The sequence below is a fragment of the Sylvia atricapilla genome, chromosome 13 (genome assembly GCF_009819655.1).
Source record: "Sylvia atricapilla isolate bSylAtr1 chromosome 13, bSylAtr1.pri, whole genome shotgun sequence".
NCBI classification, from domain to species: Eukaryota; Metazoa; Chordata; class Aves; order Passeriformes; family Sylviidae; genus Sylvia; species Sylvia atricapilla.
The window spans coordinates 2,576,718-2,593,411 of NC_089152.1; the positions used below are offsets into that span (position 1 = coordinate 2,576,718).

The 16,694-nt window shown below is 49.1% G+C and overlaps 2 protein-coding genes across 4 annotated transcripts in view; both read left to right on the top strand.

The window, feature by feature from the left end:
* The window catches only part of IGDCC4 (immunoglobulin superfamily DCC subclass member 4), a 94,353-nt gene extending 87,030 nt beyond the window's left edge, over positions 1-7,323 (top strand). For all 3 annotated transcript variants that reach the window (XM_066328216.1, XM_066328218.1, XM_066328217.1), the window contains 2 exons: positions 938-1,102; positions 2,701-7,323. In XM_066328216.1, coding sequence (XP_066184313.1) covers positions 938-1,102; positions 2,701-3,237 — 702 coding nt within the window. In that variant the 3' untranslated portion in view covers positions 3,238-7,323. The remainder of the gene's footprint in view (positions 1-937; positions 1,103-2,700) is intronic.
* Positions 7,324-10,978: 3,655 nt separating this feature from the next.
* Positions 10,979-16,694, top strand: part of IGDCC3 (immunoglobulin superfamily DCC subclass member 3) — a 95,955-nt gene continuing 90,239 nt past the window's right edge. The window contains exon 1 of the mRNA XM_066328220.1: positions 10,979-11,186. Within this exon, the coding sequence (XP_066184317.1) occupies positions 11,120-11,186 (67 nt within the window). The 5' untranslated portion in view covers positions 10,979-11,119. The remainder of the gene's footprint in view (positions 11,187-16,694) is intronic.

The following is a 16,694-nucleotide window of genomic DNA, read 5'->3' on the forward strand; positions in this document are numbered from 1 at the left end:
GACAGTTCAATAAAATCAAAACCTGGAAAGAAAATACTTTTCTGCCTGTGAACTAATAGTCTGAGCTGTTAAATAACTTCAGCTCTTAAAGACACACATTTCCCATACACAGAGGTGTGCATTCAACAGTTTATTGCAAGGGGAAGCTGAAAGAACCCAGAACAAATTGCGTTCAGCCCATATAATTTAATTAGATCTACAAACAAGGTAACACTGGTTGCCCAGGGGATTTAAAGCTGAGCAAAGAACTGCTTGGTGGTCTGTTGTTAAAAAAAAAAAAATTAAAAAAATTAAGGCCCCCAATTTTGTCCCTCCGTGTTGATGAGGAATGACAGACTGTTTTCCCAAGTCCTGGCTTGGAGCAGGATCTCTTGTCTGTGCTGCAGACTGAGTGGTTTAGCAGAATGTCCAGCTCTTACTGGAGCACACAGGGCACTGCCATGGGTGAGGGTCCCTCTGTGTTGTGGAGCATCACTTGTGCCAAAGCAAAGATTGTGGTCAACTCAGCTCCATTTCTTCCAGGTCTGTGGTATTTTTCAGTAGGCTCATTCTGATCTGGGCTCTTGCAGCTTTGCAAGGAGTTGATTCCAGTGGACCTCTAAATGATGTCTGTGCTGTGATTTACCTGCTGGCCTCACAATTTGAGAATCAGTGGAAAGCCCCTTATGCAACCAGTTATGAACCATCTGGCCTCTTTTATCCCTGTGCTCTGCATCAGGCCATTTAACAGCAATAAAGCCAGTTCTAAGGCAGGAACTGTGTGAGTCCACTGCAGAGCAATTTTTTTTTTTATGCTATCAGAAGTGTCCTCCACATTTCTGGTATTTTCCCAACTTGCACTTTCCTTTTTCAAGCTGCTTCTTATTTCAAGCGTATGAGGATGAGAATCTGTGTCTGTGATAACTGCATCTTTTCTCTTGCCACTTTTCTCCTGCAGTCTTCATGGAATAAATCAGCCAACCAGGCCTGGACAAACAGCATCACGAGATATGGGGACACCATCACCAAAGAGCCTCTCTCTGCTGTCAATGGGTCGCTGAAGCTCCCCTCCAGCACGGGGCAGAAGCTTCTCTTACAAGCCCTGGTTTATGATGCTGTGATGGTGGGTGTCTTTGGTGCTTTGTTGACTTGTGTGTTCTCATGTGGGTTTTCCATTTATGTTCTCCATCTCCCTTTCTCCTTTTTGCAGCCCCTTTTTGTGGGCTTGTTCGTCTGGTGGTGGCCAGGTGAGGTCAGAAGCTCGGTTGTCAGCAGGGTTGTGGCAGTTCTGGTTCCTGAGGACCTGGTGCCTGGCACCAGCAGTCTGCTTGGAGTCTTTGCTGTGGCTGTGCAGCAATCAGCCTGAGTGAGTTAGGAGCTGCAGTGCTCAGCACAGTCATTAAGATCTACAGCGTGCTTGCCTGACAGAGGAATTGCATTTTTGGCTGTAAAAGGAGTCAAAGATCAAGGGTTGATTTAAACTCCCTTCTCCAGATAGGGCAGAGCAATTTTCATTGCACTTGTGTTCTGGGAGGAAATCCTATTTCTGATATTGCATCGCTGGAATAAATATGCACTCCTGTGTTTGGGAGAGTGTACATCTGTGCAACTGTCTTAGCAAAGCAAGCTGGCACCTGCTCAGGCTGACTCTGTACCAGAAGATTTCTTTGGTTATTCTTTGAAAAAGTTCATTGCCCAACCACCCCCCCCTGCAAATACTTCTAAATAACCTACCTATGTTTCCTTCCTAGACAGTGGTGTGAAAATCAATTATACACAGGATGTAATTAACATTGTGATAGAGTTAAGACAATGTTTTACAGCCCAATCACAGGGCAGCATTTACAGCACAGCTTACCCATCAGAGTTTGTCAACAAAAGAGAAAAGTGTTAAAATATGTAAATGATGCTCAAAGTTGGCTTCAACAGAAAGCGCAAATTACACGTGGGATATCACTTCTATACTCTGAATTATCTCCTTGCTGCTACATCACACTCAGCCCAGAATCTGAGCGTTGATTGCCTGGAGAGCCCTTTGTGAGCTTCTACAATAATTTGTCTGGTAAATTATTGAGTGATAATCTCACAAAATGACCTGCTTGTCAGCCAGATTTGTGGAGATCTGTAGCCTGAACTCCACTCAAGCACTGTGGAGCAGAACTTATTGTTTTATTTCTGAATTCAAGTGCTTGAATTTACACAGACTTTTGCAGGCTGTGACCAGGGCTTTAACAAACACACACTTTGTGATATGTAGCCAAAATTAAATGAGGGAAGTGAAGGGAGCCCCTTTATCCATCTCAGAAGCAGAAGTTTCCTACAGTGGTGCCCACTCAGCCTCTAAAATTCTGGCCCTTAATGTGGAAACAGACTGGTGAGATTTGAAAATTGTGGTCTTTGACAGGGGCTTGGAGGAATGGTTGCTCCAGCCTGCCAAGAAACTGTGAGCAAATCACTTCGCTCCCTCGGGACTTGCTTTCTCAAACATAAAATAGAAATAATAATCCTGAAGTGATTTGAATTGCTTCTTAAGACCTAAGCCCTGAGAAACATATCAAGACAGTGCTTAATAGAGGCATATGTACATCCCATTGCACTCAGTGGGATTAAAAATAAATATATTTTAGTGCTTGGTATGGTCACAGCCTCAATTATCTGAATTTCAGTTACTTTACCTTTTTTTAAAATTTTATTTTAAATTTCTCTCCTGTTTGATAACAGAATGAAGCAAAGAAAAGCCACCTGCCAGCCACCCTCCACCAAGTAGAAGCAGAGGTCATTGTCCATTCTGATTTTTCAGCCTCTGACAGAGACTACGACTCCCAGCTGCACACCCTGGAGAGTGAAGAGACAGAAATGGAGGAGCAGGAGCCTGAAGAGCTGCCCTCGGCAGAGCTGGCTGTTCCTGTCTCTCCCAGCTTCCAGCAGGACACTGGCCAAGTGTCGGTGGACTGCACAGACAGTTTGGAGGCTCAGGCCCAGGCTGAGCTGCTCTGTACCGACACAAAGACTGACAAACCAGAAGCAGTTTGCATCCGTGGGCTCACCAATGGCTTCCACAGGCAAGGAGAAAGTCTGGATTCGGTGGAGAGTGGAGATTCAGACTCCATCCAGGAAGGCAGGGGTGACACGCAGCCAGCCAAGTGCCAGTTGCTTTCCACGGCGCCTGAGGAGGCCCTGCCCCGCAGTAACTCTGGTTTAACCAGCCCATCCTCAGCATCTGAGAGCATGGCATGTGTCCACAATCACAAAGAATGAGCTGATCTGATTTTGATCACAGCAGAGCTGAAGCACGAGGAGAGCCTGTCCCTGTGAGGTGCTGCACCTCCCCAGCAGGGCTGGGCCTGTCAGCTCTACAGAGGCCTTCGGGAAGCCAGGTGGGTTGGTGAGGGCCCGTCTTGCACCCACTGCAGCCCATGAGGAACTGGGTGTTGGTGGGAGCAGGACTGAGCTGTCTGCCAAAGTCTGACACAGAACCACGATGGGACAGAGCTGCCTGCACCAGGCTGGGGCTCTCACTTCCCACAGCCCTCGAGGCGACTGGCAGGACACGACTGGCAGGACGTCCTTTAACGCTGGGAATGCACCGAGGGATCCTGCTCACCTGCCTCTTCCCCGGGGAGTGCCCAGGCACTGCTGACTGCCTGGCAGCACTGGGATGAATTCTGTCACAGGAGTCCCAGGAGGGGTTGGAAGGCCCAGGAACAAAGGCAGTGAGCTGTAAGCACCAGCCTTTTCTGCCCTCCCGTGGTTAGAAGGATTACCAGGCTCTCTGTGTGTGCTACCGCAGTAACTACGACTAGCTGGCTGATGTAGTGGCCTTTTATTACACACTCTACGAGTGCCTCTAACAACTTGTACTATATAGAACCTTCTGCAGCGTCTGGGTCTTTTCACCAGCCTGGGCTTTGTTTTATGTAGGTTCTCGTACCTAATATTTTAGGTACACATCTGTCCTTTTAATGTACAACATGTATTTTTATTTCCTTGGAACATCTTTATATTATTTAATTTTATAAAGTGGAATAGTGTGTGGTATAGAGTAGCATTTTTACTACTTCTCTCTTTCTTTATTTTTTCCTCCCTAACAACACAACTACCTCATGTCTGTTGGAGAAAAAAAAAAGCAGTAGATCTACTCATTTGTTACAGTCCATTATAGGTTTTAACTTATTCTTATACTGCCTTTTTCTAAAGAATATGTTTGCACTGGTTGTTGACTCTTCTTTAACACATAGTGCTGCAGATCTGATGTCTCTCTTGATTTGTTTCTTGACACTTTCCCTACAGCCAGAGAGTTGGGTTCTGTCTCTCTGTAGGACTGTGTTTTGCAGCAGCTGCCAAAGGAGACTTGCTTTGGCTGGCAGGATGTCGATCCATCTTTCCTCAACAAGCTTATACTAACAAACAGAAAGAAGAATAGCAATTGCAAAAATAACCTGTGATACTGGGGGCATGTATTTGTTTTCTCTTTTTTTTGGGTGCCCGTGTGGAGACATCTCAGATGGTTTTGATTTACAGGAGAGCAGCATTCAGCCTTCTGTAAGGAGTGGACTTGCTGAAAGCCTTGGATGAACAACTTAAATTTTCCAGTCACTTCTGATGGTCCTGGCCAAAGTGCTTTTGGGTGGATATTTTTTTTTTTTTTTTTTTTAAAGAGCAGAGCACCACCAGAGCTTTAAAATTAAAATTAAATCTTTGGTCTCATACCAGTCAGTCTGGCTTGAAAATCATCCAGTGACTTCTCCTGCTGATGATGTTTGCTTACTGCTGACATGTCTCTCAGCCTAGCCCTGCTGGGAGTGGACTTCTCTCTACTTTTTATAGGCTGTCTCTGTCCTGCTCCAGGCTTGCAGGGTTTGACTGCAAATGCTACAAGATTGGACCAGCTGCTCGGAGTTAACAAAGATCAGTAATTCTGTTCATGGGTGTTTGGTAAATGTTCTGCCCTCCTGGAGGAATCAGACATCTCACCATTTGTTTAAAAAGTGAAGGAAAAGATGCCCACCTTCCTCTTTTCTTACTAAAATTCTCCCCAGGGTATATGGGGAAACTGCAGGCCAACTTGAGATCCTGTAAAAGGCTTTAGATTTTGTTTTTCTTGGTGATGACTGGGTGGAGGTGCCACTGCTTGCAGCATGGAGAACCTTACTTCACCAGCACCCTGCAACCCTTTTACCTCCCACTCTTCAGCAGATGAGAACCTCCAAGCCTCCATGTGCCCTGATGGGAAGGATATTGGGGCTTCCTTCTCTCCCCAGTTGGCAGCATCTCTTCCCAGTATGACACTGTTCTGGTAACCAGCTGTATTTCCAGTCATTGTGATTGCTTTGTTTCTCCAGCTGCTGCCTGGTGTCTTGAGGGGTCTCAGAAATGCTGTTCCATGCTCTGAATAGCCATGACTCTGCAATACTGTGGGACAGACTGGAAATCAGTGCCAGTGAGCAGGAGAAGGCAGGAGTTTATGTGTGTGTGATACTCAAGCGAGGAGCTAGAAAGGCAAGGAAACGTAACTGGGCAGAGGAAGTGTGTAAATAACCTCCAGAACCCACTGCCACAAGACTCTGAAACTCATGACTTAGCAGGGTTACAGATAAGGCAGTGAAGTGTTATTGCAGGCAATAAGGTCTCTGGAGGCTGATGCAGTCGCAGAGGTACAAACCCTCCAGCTGGGTAAGGCTGGGCACTCACTGCAGAGAGTGGGGGACGTGGTGCAGGTGGCCCTCAGGTCCCAGTTATTTCCATGAAGAGTCCTTGCCCTTCCTTGGTGACAGAACAGGCCCTGCACAAGCCACATTGCCACTTTCCATCCAGGGAGATGGAAGGGGACAGAGGCTGATGTAGCAGTGTGCCACGGTTTTGGGGGTGCTCCCTTGTACATGCACCCGCTGCTTTGGCTGTGCAGCCTTCAGCAATCCTACAGCCCTGAGCCACCTGAAAGCTGTCCCTGTCTGTCACTGCAGCCTACAGGCACAGTGGGGCACCATTCCCCTGGATCACTTTGGGCCAACCACCAAACCACCACAATAGTTACAGGCTCAGAGAGCTCTGGGGAGATGCAGCAGACCACAAACAATTCTGTTTACACATCCCCAAAACACTTTTGTCACCTTATGCTGAGGCTTGTTCTGATCTCGTTACACTTCACCGAAGTGCACCAGAGTGTGGGGTTGGCAGTGTTTGGCTGTCTAAGAACTGGTAGGCCAGCCCTCAGTTGCAGAAATCCAGACAGTTCCCTTGGAGCCAAGAGGTCCCCACTGACCAGCAGCACCAAAGCTGTCCCTGGACCAACACACATCCACACAGAGTGCCGAGTGTCCTTGTCCAACTCAGCTGTGCCCCAGGTCTGCCCTGCTCTGGCCTTTCAGTCTCAGCTGGAAGTGAATTGAAGAAGACACATAATACACATTTGATGTGTAAAGCTGAAACAACCAGTGCATATAATTTTTTACCATGAAATAAGTGGCTTTCTCGCAGATTTCTCACAGGCACACAAACTGTTGATACCTTTAATTACCCATCATACTTAATATCTGTTCCTGCACACCAGGCTCCTTTCTCCATTTTCTTCCTTTCAGTAACACTAAAGATTATTGCTGTTCAACTTTTTTGCTGGTGTATATTGTTTTACATTGTTAAAATGTCAGGTTTGTCTCACTGGCATAATTTTCTAGTATTAATGTTACTGTTCGGCTACACAACTGTAAATTCCCCATGCTGTTGTGAGAGTCACAATTCTCATCCTTTTATTTCCTTTCATTTCTTGTTACATGAAACATGCAACTCAGATAAAAAACCTCTATCAGCTTTTTGTTGACTTGATTTCTTACTTAACAGGCTGCAAAGTTCTGGTTTAAATAGTTCAAATGATGTAATTTCTAATTTAGAGTTTGAGAATTTTTTTACATTACTAGCTAACAATCAGCCCATGAAATATTGCTGTGTAAGAAAACAAACATTTTACTAGAACACTGTATATGGTTTTGATCTCATTAGTAATAGGTGTTTTGAAGGAATCATTGTGTCTTTTCTAATCAACACTTTTGTTAGAAAAGAAGTGTTTAGCCAGCAGAAATCTACCATCTACTTCTGTTACTGTATTCCCTTGCTTGTATTTTCAAGTTAAATTTCATTTTCTGCACAGTGCATAAAGATGTGTAACCAGAACTTGATCTTGTTTGAAGGTTGTGTCTGTGCTTGGTTCCATGCTGTACTTTATTATAACTTTCTTTCTTCAGAGACTGTTCTTAACTCCACAAATACTCTTTAGTGTTAAAGTGTAAGAAGACATTGTCCTTATATTCCTTAACTAATGGGTTATTAATAAAAAGTTTTCAAAAAAGAGTGGAATTTGTCTCACAATTCAGTCTGTTCCAGTTGTGTGAGGCTGTACCTCGCTGGCAGAAGCAGTGGTGGGAGCAGAATGCAGGATTCATGCTCACACCATTTCAGTACCAGAGCTCACCACCATGGAGGTTGGGATTGTGAGATGATAGTGGGTACCTGGTTCCTTGGGGATTCTTCTGGAATTTCAGACATGAGCAGAGTTTGTATTCATTAGGCATTTCTGGATGCTGATTCCTATAAGAAAAAGTAATTTATCTAGTTCTCTTGGATGGCATACTGGGCTGAGCACTCGGTGTCTTGTGTCCAGCAGGATTGGTGAGAGGATACCTGCCACTGCACAAGGACACACTATTAACCTCTTGTGCATCTCCCTTTTCCTGGGATGCATTCCCTACTTCAGTATGTAGTTTCCATTATTACTTTATGCTGCCACGACTACAGAGCCATAAAATCTCATTTTATCTGCATTACAGAGGTAATAAATCTGCACTTAGCACAGTGTTCTCTGATAGTGGTTAAAGGGAACTCTGTCAGAGTGTGGAACTCTGATGAGTCTTTCTCCTAATGATAGGTAACCCCACAAATGAGCAAGGAAGGACCTTGGAGGGGGTGATGGGTGACTGCAAATCACTCTTCCAGCTCCCAGTTTACAGCAGAGGGTGCTGATTGGAGGCTGCTGAGAGGAGATGGAATGGATGACAGAGATGGCTGCACACAGCAGTTACAGGAGAGAAGTAAAAAGCATGTGGTTATGTTTCTTTCTCTTCCCAACCTTTGTCACCCTGACATGCTGTAAGGATGCAGATGGAAATACCACTAGAGTGGGCTTGGGTTTCTTGTGGTCTCAGGTAATTCAAGGACCTACAATTGCCAGTGCAGCATGTGGCCCAGCTCAGCCCTCTGGAACACGGCACTGCACGAGACAATGGGCTGTGTGATGCAGTGAGGTGGCCAGGATTGCTTCACAGATTCCCAACAGACACAGAGAAAACAGTTTTTGCTGGGGAAAACAACTTCCAGAAGCAGGTCCTGGGGTTATCCCACCACTGCTGGCTTGGCCTTGGGCTCAGTGCCTCAAGGTGGATGCCACAATTTTGGCAAAATCCCACTCCCCGCTGCTCACTGACCATGAAGCAGATGCTAAACCCCTGCATGTATATACATAAGGAGAAAGCTCCCAGGCTGATAGCAGGCAGGGTAACCACAATTACACATAGAATAATAAATGGAGTGAATTCAGACAAGTTAATCTCCCACTTCATCCACTGAAACTACTAATGGTGTCTTGGGGACCTCAGTTTGCAGTTAATTGGTGTAAATCAGAAGCACGATTGGAGCTGATGGAAATCCGCTGTGCAAGGAGTGAGGGGTGAGTGATGCCCTTGGAGGGCAGCTCTCCTGCAGGATAACCTTGTGGAGAGGGAGGGCAGATGGACAGACAGATCCTGTGCCCCTCAACAGCAAGGGGGACAGAGGAATGGACCCATCAACTGCTCTGCAGGAAAGGGTTTGGAGCCTCGGTTTGGGCTGGACACCGTCACTCCTGTAACCCTGCTGCTTTTCCAAAGGCTCCGATTTCTGCTCACAGTGTGATAAGCAAATTCCTGCCACCAGTACAAAGCAACTTTTCTAAGCCCTCATGCTTACAGAGCATAGAAAAACATGAGTGCTCTGAATTCCTGCTCTTAGGTGGTTCCAAAAGCCCCAAACCTGCCTATTCCCTAAAAGATCTTAGAGTTTTTCATCTAAGTCCTATTGTTTGGCAGCAGTGGATGATTTCTGAATGTGCCACTAGTGCTGTCACCAGTTTCATTTGCAAGATGTGAGGATGAACTTGATAATACCCTAAACATGTACCTACCTCCCCCAGCCCCTGGGTCCTGCCAGGGCACTTGGCAGAAAAATGTGCACGGAGCTGGTGTTACAGGAGAGCACGATATACTTGTAGGTCACACAAAATCTGTAGTTTACAGGGAAAGCAGCCCTGTAAAGCACATCGTGCTCAGTTTCTCTTGGAATTATTAATTCCCACAAGCCATCCTCAGTGATAGCAGCCACAAGTCCATGATGGCTTCAAGCTTTAGAGAAATGCTGATGGGGCCCCATGGCAGGAGCCAGGGAGTCGGAGCAAGAGCATGGCTGGTGCCAAAAGGTCAGGGACAGCACAGAAATTCAGATGTTACCAAGAGGCTGGCGGAGCCAGAGCAAATTCTTCCCCAGCTGAAAGCAGCCTCGTGCAGCTCAACCCTCCACTAAACGAAGGAAGCTTTAATGTGGAGCAGATGTAGTGACGTCTTCTTTCCTCGTTAGCCGACTCCAACACGCTCAGGGTGCACCATCCAGGGGAGCCTGGCACTGCTCCTCTTCACAAAGAGTTTTTCACCAGATTTCTAGGAATGGTTACAGGGTTTAATAACCCAGGCCACAAAATCTGGCTTTAGTCTGAAGAAAGAAATTAGCTAGGATCGACTTTTATTTCATTTCAGTTCTTTTTTTTGCCAAGCAAACACCACAAAACACTGAGCTGTCCCTGCCGAGATGGATTTTGCTGCCGATGGTGATGACATGAGTTATGTCTGTAGAGAGCATGGGCCAAGGGACAGGGTAGGATCAGCTGGAAGGCACAAGATACTGCGTGGGCACAGGGGCTGAGAGTCATGTAAGGACACATTATCCTTAGTTCTTGCCAGGAGGGCAGACAAATTACCCTGCTCTGGCAGGATTTAGGAGCACACTCATCCCTTACTGGGTCCTTCCCCACTGGGGTCTCTCCAGGGTGAGTGGCTGGTCCACAACCTGCATTACTGACTCGGGTAAATCACTTAGGGTGGCATTAAAATCAGGAGCCCAGAGATGGGACAAGCCAACTCTTCTGCGTTCCTGCGAGGTTCCTGCGAGGTTCCTGCGAGGTTCCCGCAGTGAGGGGAGGCAGGTGAGGGGAAGCGCCCTCATGTACCCCTCTAATCCCTGGAGCTCCGCGATCGGAGCCCCGAGAGATGAAAGTGGTGAAGGGAGATCTGTGAGGGGGCTCCGGTGATAGGGATTCCGTGAGGGGAAACCCTGGCGGGGCTCCGGTGAGGGAGACACACGAGGGGAGACCTGTGGCAGGAGACTCCTGAAGCAGCTCCGGTGAGACCTGTGGGGCTGCCCCAGTGAGGGGACACCCGTGAGGGGACACCGGTGAGGGGAGACCTGTGGAGGGAGCCCCGTGAAGTGGCACCAGTGAGGGAACACCCATGAGGGGGGTCTGAAGAAACGGCTCCTGTGAGGGGAAAACCACGAAGCGGGCTCTGGGGAGCGAAACACATGAGGGGCGACCTGCGAGACCCAACCCGTGAGTGGGTTCCGAGACGTGCTCCGTGACGGGAGCGCCGTGAGGGGGCTCCGGTGAAGGCAGAGCGCCGAGGGTCCCGCACACTCCCCGCGGGTCCCGGGCGCGGAGCGTCCCCTCACGGGGCCGCCCCTCAGCCCGAGCGGCGCTGCCGGCGCCCTGGCGAATGCGCAAGATGGCGCAAGGCGCTGCCCGCCCCCCGCCCGCCCGCGGCCGCGCTCCCTCAGCGCCGCCCCCCGCCCGCCCGGCGCGGCGGCGTGTTCGCGCCGAGGGCAGCACCGCTGAGAGCCGCTTTTCCCCTGTTTTCCCCTTTCCTTCTTCTTCCCCCCCCTCTCCATCCCGCCCCGCAGCTGGGGGTGGTTCTCGCCTGGCCGCCCTCCCTTCTCCCCTCCCTCCTCTCTGCCGGCGGGCTGCTCCCTCCCCGTGGGGCGCAGGGAGGCGAGCCCGCCCGCTCGGGATGCCATGGCTCCGCCGGGCTCCGCGCTGCCCGCCTGCCTGCTGGGGCTGCTGCTGCTTGTGTGCCGCGGAGGTAAGAGCCGGGCTGGGCTGGGGGAGCGGGCGGGGGCGCGGACACGGACCAGCCGCTGCCGTGCCCGGCACCGGCGCCGCTCTCCGCGGCCGCTCCGTCCGTCTAAACAGCACTTTGCGTCCCCTCATCGCACCCGAGGTGGCCGGGGCATTGCTCGTCCCCTCGCCCCTCGCTATCCCCGCCGCCGCTCCCGGTTCCCCTCGCTCGTCCTCGGTCACTCGCAGCCCCGCACTCAGCCCTTCCCCGTGGCTCCGGGCCGCCGCCGGGGCTGAAGGGGGCCGCGCAGCTCGGCGTGTGCCCGCCGGTGCGGCGTGCGGCTCCCCGCGGGTCAGCATCCCTCGGCGGGAACGGGGCGCCTTCCTCCGGGAGGACGAGCAGGGGTCGGTGGCTTGGGGGCTGGAGAGTCCCGCACCAGCCCATCCAGCGCCTTCCTTCATCCGCAGAGATCCCGAAGTGCTCCCCAGGAGCTGTGCTTCCAGTTGGAAACCCGTTGTGCGGGGGCTCTAGGGAGGCACGGGGGTGTTCGTGGAGCCCGAGGAGGGGTGTGGTGGCTGCCGGGGCGGTGGCGTGGCTGGCCATCCACCCGTGCCCGGATCGTCAGAGCCTCCGGGATCGTCCCCGCGGTGGCAGCGGGAGGCAGCGCCCGACGGGCGCGTCGCGTTCGTCAGCAAAGGCGATAGCGACAGAGATGTTGGGAGACAAGTTGCAGGGATGAGGGCGAGCAGCTTCAGACCCAGAAGTATATTGTGCTCTCCTGTAACACCAGCTCTGTCCGCATTGGTAACACAGTCCACCGGAGCACGGCCGGACTACCAAACATCAAAGAGAGCTTTCCCTGGACATACTGTGCACATGTCCTGTGGATAAATGGCAGTGTTTTTCTTCTACTGGTGATGCTATTTAAGCACGGGTCTAATCTGAGATAGACGCTGTTCTGCAGCAAAATACCCGTGTGCACCCTGTTCTAGTCTCTCTCAACAGCCTTCTAAGATAAAGAAAAGTAGGGACAGAAACCTGGGCTAGTGGAAGGTGTCCCTGCCCATGTCGAGGGAGTTGGAACGAGATGGTCTTTAAAGTCTCTTGCAACCCAAACGATTCTGTGCTTGTTCTATGAATTATTTTTAAAACGCCCTGTAAGCAGCCCAGCATGATCAGAGGGAGAGAAGTGTGTGTTAGATTTATCAAAGATTAGCTGCTACGGTGTTTGGGAAGCAAGGCTGTGGGTTAGTCGTATCATAAATGTCGCCACGTGGTCTGTAGCAACCGCGCGAGGAGAAGCCAGTGAAACTCACAGAAAATAGAAGTAATCTGTGAAGTGGATGTAATGAAGCAGGTCTTGTTATTATGTTAAGATTCCTGAGTAGTACTACGAGGATGGTTTAAAAAGTTGTGAGGTTGTTTCTTTTTTTTCCTGGACAGAAGAAAGCAAAAGAAGCGAATACTTGAAAGCAGAACTTTAGCAACTTGAATTTGCGTCTAGGTTATCGCCTGCTGCTGTCCAAATTTCTCTGTGTTTGTTTATGCTGCGCCTTGGTGGGTCAGTGGCTCCTGACTTTGGGGTGTATTTTGCTGGCCCCGCTGACCAGTGTTTGGCTACACTTTCAAAGTTTTTTGGTTCTGACTGTTTTTTTCCCCCCGCCTTCGGTGGATTTCTATGCTCTCGACGTGGTTAACAGCGAGGTAGCGTGTTTGTGTGCTCTGCTGAGTTTAATAAACCCTCCCGCGTCGGTGTCAGCACCGGAGCAGCCTCGCCGCGGGGACGGATGCTGTGTGGGAGCAGTGCCGTGCTGTGCAGGACATGATGCTCCACTCCCAGCCCTGTGGTTTTCAAACTCCCCAAAATGTTGGTCTGGCGATTGTGAGCCAGGCACTGGGAGCTGCTGGTCAGCGTGAGGGAGTGGGCTCAGCAGCGAGACAGTATTTTCTTTTTTTTTTTTTTTCTTTTTTAATTTCCTGGAGCTCTTTGTTCTGGGTGGTGGACAGCTTTTGTCTGTTATTGCTGAGCCCGGCATTCAAAGGCAGGCATAGGATACGAGAGGCTCCCGGGCTCTGCTCAGTAACAACAGCCTTGGAATTAAACGTCGTCATTTATGTTTAAGTAGGCTTAACTTCTAAATTATTGAAGCTATAAGCTTTCACTAATTTCTGCTCTGTGTGGCTTTGTTGTCCTCTTTCAGACGCGCGCAAAAAAAAAAAAAAAAAAAGAAAAAAAAAAGATTGCTTTCTACTAAATTGGTGTAATACCCTGTCTTTTTTCTTAATATACATAGAGAGTATCAGGTATCATTTCCCCAGTAACGCTCAGAGACTCGGTATGAAATTCAAGCCCACGTTTGGGCTTCGTCTCTCTCGGGGGTTCAACAGGAGAATCCCAGGACGTGGTTTTCCCGCGTGGAGGCAGCAGGCAGCCCATGAAATGGGGCAGGCATCTCACAGCCGTGTCAGTGTGCACCACCTTTGGGACTTGTGCTCGGGGTGAGGCTGGCACAGGGATGTGAGTGTGCAGCCACCCGTGGCACTCAGGTGCCTGCTGGGGCCATCATGTGCCAAAAGTAAACTTGGAAGTGTGTAAAGCAAGGCGAGAGAGGGGAAAACAGGACAAGTTGCTTCCCTTCTGATCTGCCCCACCACCCCCTGCAAAGGGAGTTAGAAGTACTAAGCTGGTGTAATTGCACCTCTTCTTGTTACCTGTCAGGCTCTGGGTCTGGCACAGACCAAGTTCACATGCTCACTTAGGAGCTGGCAGAGGGCTCCAGGAGAGAAGATCTGGGCAGAGAGTCCCAGATTCAGGATTACAGCCTGGTTCCCCGCTCCTCTGCGTCCTGTTCAATCCCAGTTTTGGCCCATGTGCTGTCAGCCTGGCATGGAGCAGCTCAGCAGCAGCACTGCCTGGCAAAGAGCTGCAAAACTGCTCTCATTTTATTTGTGCAAATGAGAATGTCTCTCTCCCTCTTTTTGTCTGCCTAAACTTTTTTATTTCTGATTTCCTTGTTTCTCAAGGGTCCTGTGTCACAGCGTGTGAAGTGCCAAGCAGTGACCCCATGCAGTGCCAGCCCCTTGCTTCACAGATCCTTAGATTCTGCTCCAAAGCCGTGGGATGAGCAGACCATGTACTTCATTTTGCAGCCTGCAGCAGATCTGAGACAGAAGATGCTTTTTTCTCTGTCTCTTTGCCCCACAATATTTCATGCTTTGCACTCCTGGGCTTCTGGCCCATGATATTGTCCTTTTATTTAGCTAACAAAACAATGCAAGAATCTCCCTCTGCAGATTAAGAATTCCCATTTAAATCAATCCAGTAACATTAGTCAGAAACAGGAATAGTCCATTCAAAATTACTTTGAAATCACAAACTTATTTGAACTTTAGTGGAGCTTTTAGTTTTACAGAGTTTAGAAACTAATAAATTATGTAGCAGGGCTCATGAAAATCTACCCGAGTCTGCTTATCCAAAAGAATATCTAACATTTTGGTTTTGCAAGAAAATAAAAATAATTGTTTACACATGTTCAGGAGTCATTGGCAAGCATATAAAACTGATGGTTAAGGAGGCAAACATGTCAATAATTGCACTTTAAGAGATGAGAGAGGCAAATAGGCAAGTGCATGAGGAAAGCACAGAGCACACTGATCTGGCCTTGCTATTATATCAGATGTCGCCGTTGTATCGCACCCTCCACTCGAGAGCAGCACAGTCACTTAACAACCCAGACCTGCTCTGTGTTGGTAATTTAAAACCAGAGTTTCAGAGCAGAGTCAAGGATTTGCTGCCGGGTTTTTTTTTTTTTGTTGTTGTTCTCGCACATGAGATTGTGTTGATGAAGCTGATGGCAAGTCAGGGATTCGGGTGGCGGTGAATGGTTCTGCTGAGCTGTGAAGATGCTTTTGCAAAAGGGTCGTTGCTGCTGAAACCTGAGAGAATGTGAAAAGAGAGAGAAGAGCTCGTGTTTCAAGGCGCTGGTTTTGGAGCAAGCAGGGATCCATGCAGTGCTCGGCTCCTTGAGAAGAACAAGGAGATGCTTTCCTCCATCCTGAATTTCAGGGTGGGAGGTGATACGGCAGAGGGGATGGCAGGGAGGAGAGAGTGCTGAGTTTGCTTTGAATCCCTTGGATACAATTAAGAGTTTCAAAGTTTCTCATGTGCACACTAACTTCTCCTCCTGCAGAAAGACCTTTCCTTGCATGCCATCCCTGCCTGCCAGAACTCAAGCTGAAATTCAAGGGCTTGGTGGCAGGGCTGTGCTGGCTGGTGGGGTTTGGCACTGTGATGCCAAGGTGCCTGTGGCTCTTTTGGCAGCCTTGTGCCATCATGCCAGCCACCATCTCTGATCCATGGGCACTGTCACTCACTGAGTGGCCAGTCCCTTTCCTTCTGGGTCTGTGCAAGGGCCTGGCTGTGGGGACAGCCACCTCCCTGATGCTTTCCTGCAGGATCAGGGTATGAACCATCTGTTCCCTGCTCTACGTTAGAGCAGCCTTAGGAGCTGGAGCTGGGGAACCCTGGCTCTGGCACAGCATTTCCCATCTTGGCTGTGCCTTTGCTCTCTGCTTGTGCACGGTTGTTTCCTGCTCTGTGTTTGTGTCGCTGATGCCCTCTGTGGTGAGGCTGTGATCTGGTCAGGGCTGTGAAATACGTGGGGAATGCAAATAACAGTGCATCCTATGCTCGGCTTGCTGCCATGCGCTCAGGATGCCTTGCTGTGGATGGAGCTACTGGGGGTAATTAGCTCAGGAAAGGTCTTTGCCCTTTCCAGCTATACCAACAGGTTTTATCCTGCCTTCTTTAGAGATGGGGGAGCACACAAGGACTTGGAGCTTGTCCTAGAAAGGCTCTTTGTGCTATGAATGCTTCCAGCTTCCACTGTGTTCAACAAGCGACCTCCTGGGATTTGCTCAGTCTGATCTCAAACATCTGAAAATTATTTGGGGCAACTTCTTTGGCTTTTCAGGCTCTTTGCCTTCCTCAGCTTAAATCTGTGTCCCCAGTGAGGGCAGTGATGCTGGGTGTTTTTGGGCTCTCCGTCAGGTGGCTGAGAGGTTGTGTTATCCCTGTCAGAGACCTCCTGCAATCGTTTAACGAGTGGATGTGGTTTATGCTCCCTGATGGAAAAATCGCTTTATATAACCTCCTGTCCAAAAGGAAAGGGAATAAAAATTCTGAGCTAGTAAACTTTACTGCCAGCAAGATGTGGGGCCTGTTACACCCTATTCTCCTCTCCTTTAAATGTAAATTTTCTGGATGCCCTAAAGAGCCAATTTGCACTTTACTGCAGTGCAATGCTTTTCTCCTTAGGGTCTGGGTCAGGCTCAAGGAGATTTAAGAGGGCACCAGCTGGATTTTTAGGCTGCCAATTTCATGAGCCTGAAGCTTGTTATAATCTGTTGGAGAACATCTCTCAGATCCATATATCTCTTCTTTTCATATCCTCCCATTTGCAGAAGGATTTGAATCAAAAACAACCCACCACTGGAAAAACAGGAGTTATTTTTCATGTGCATGGCCCAACC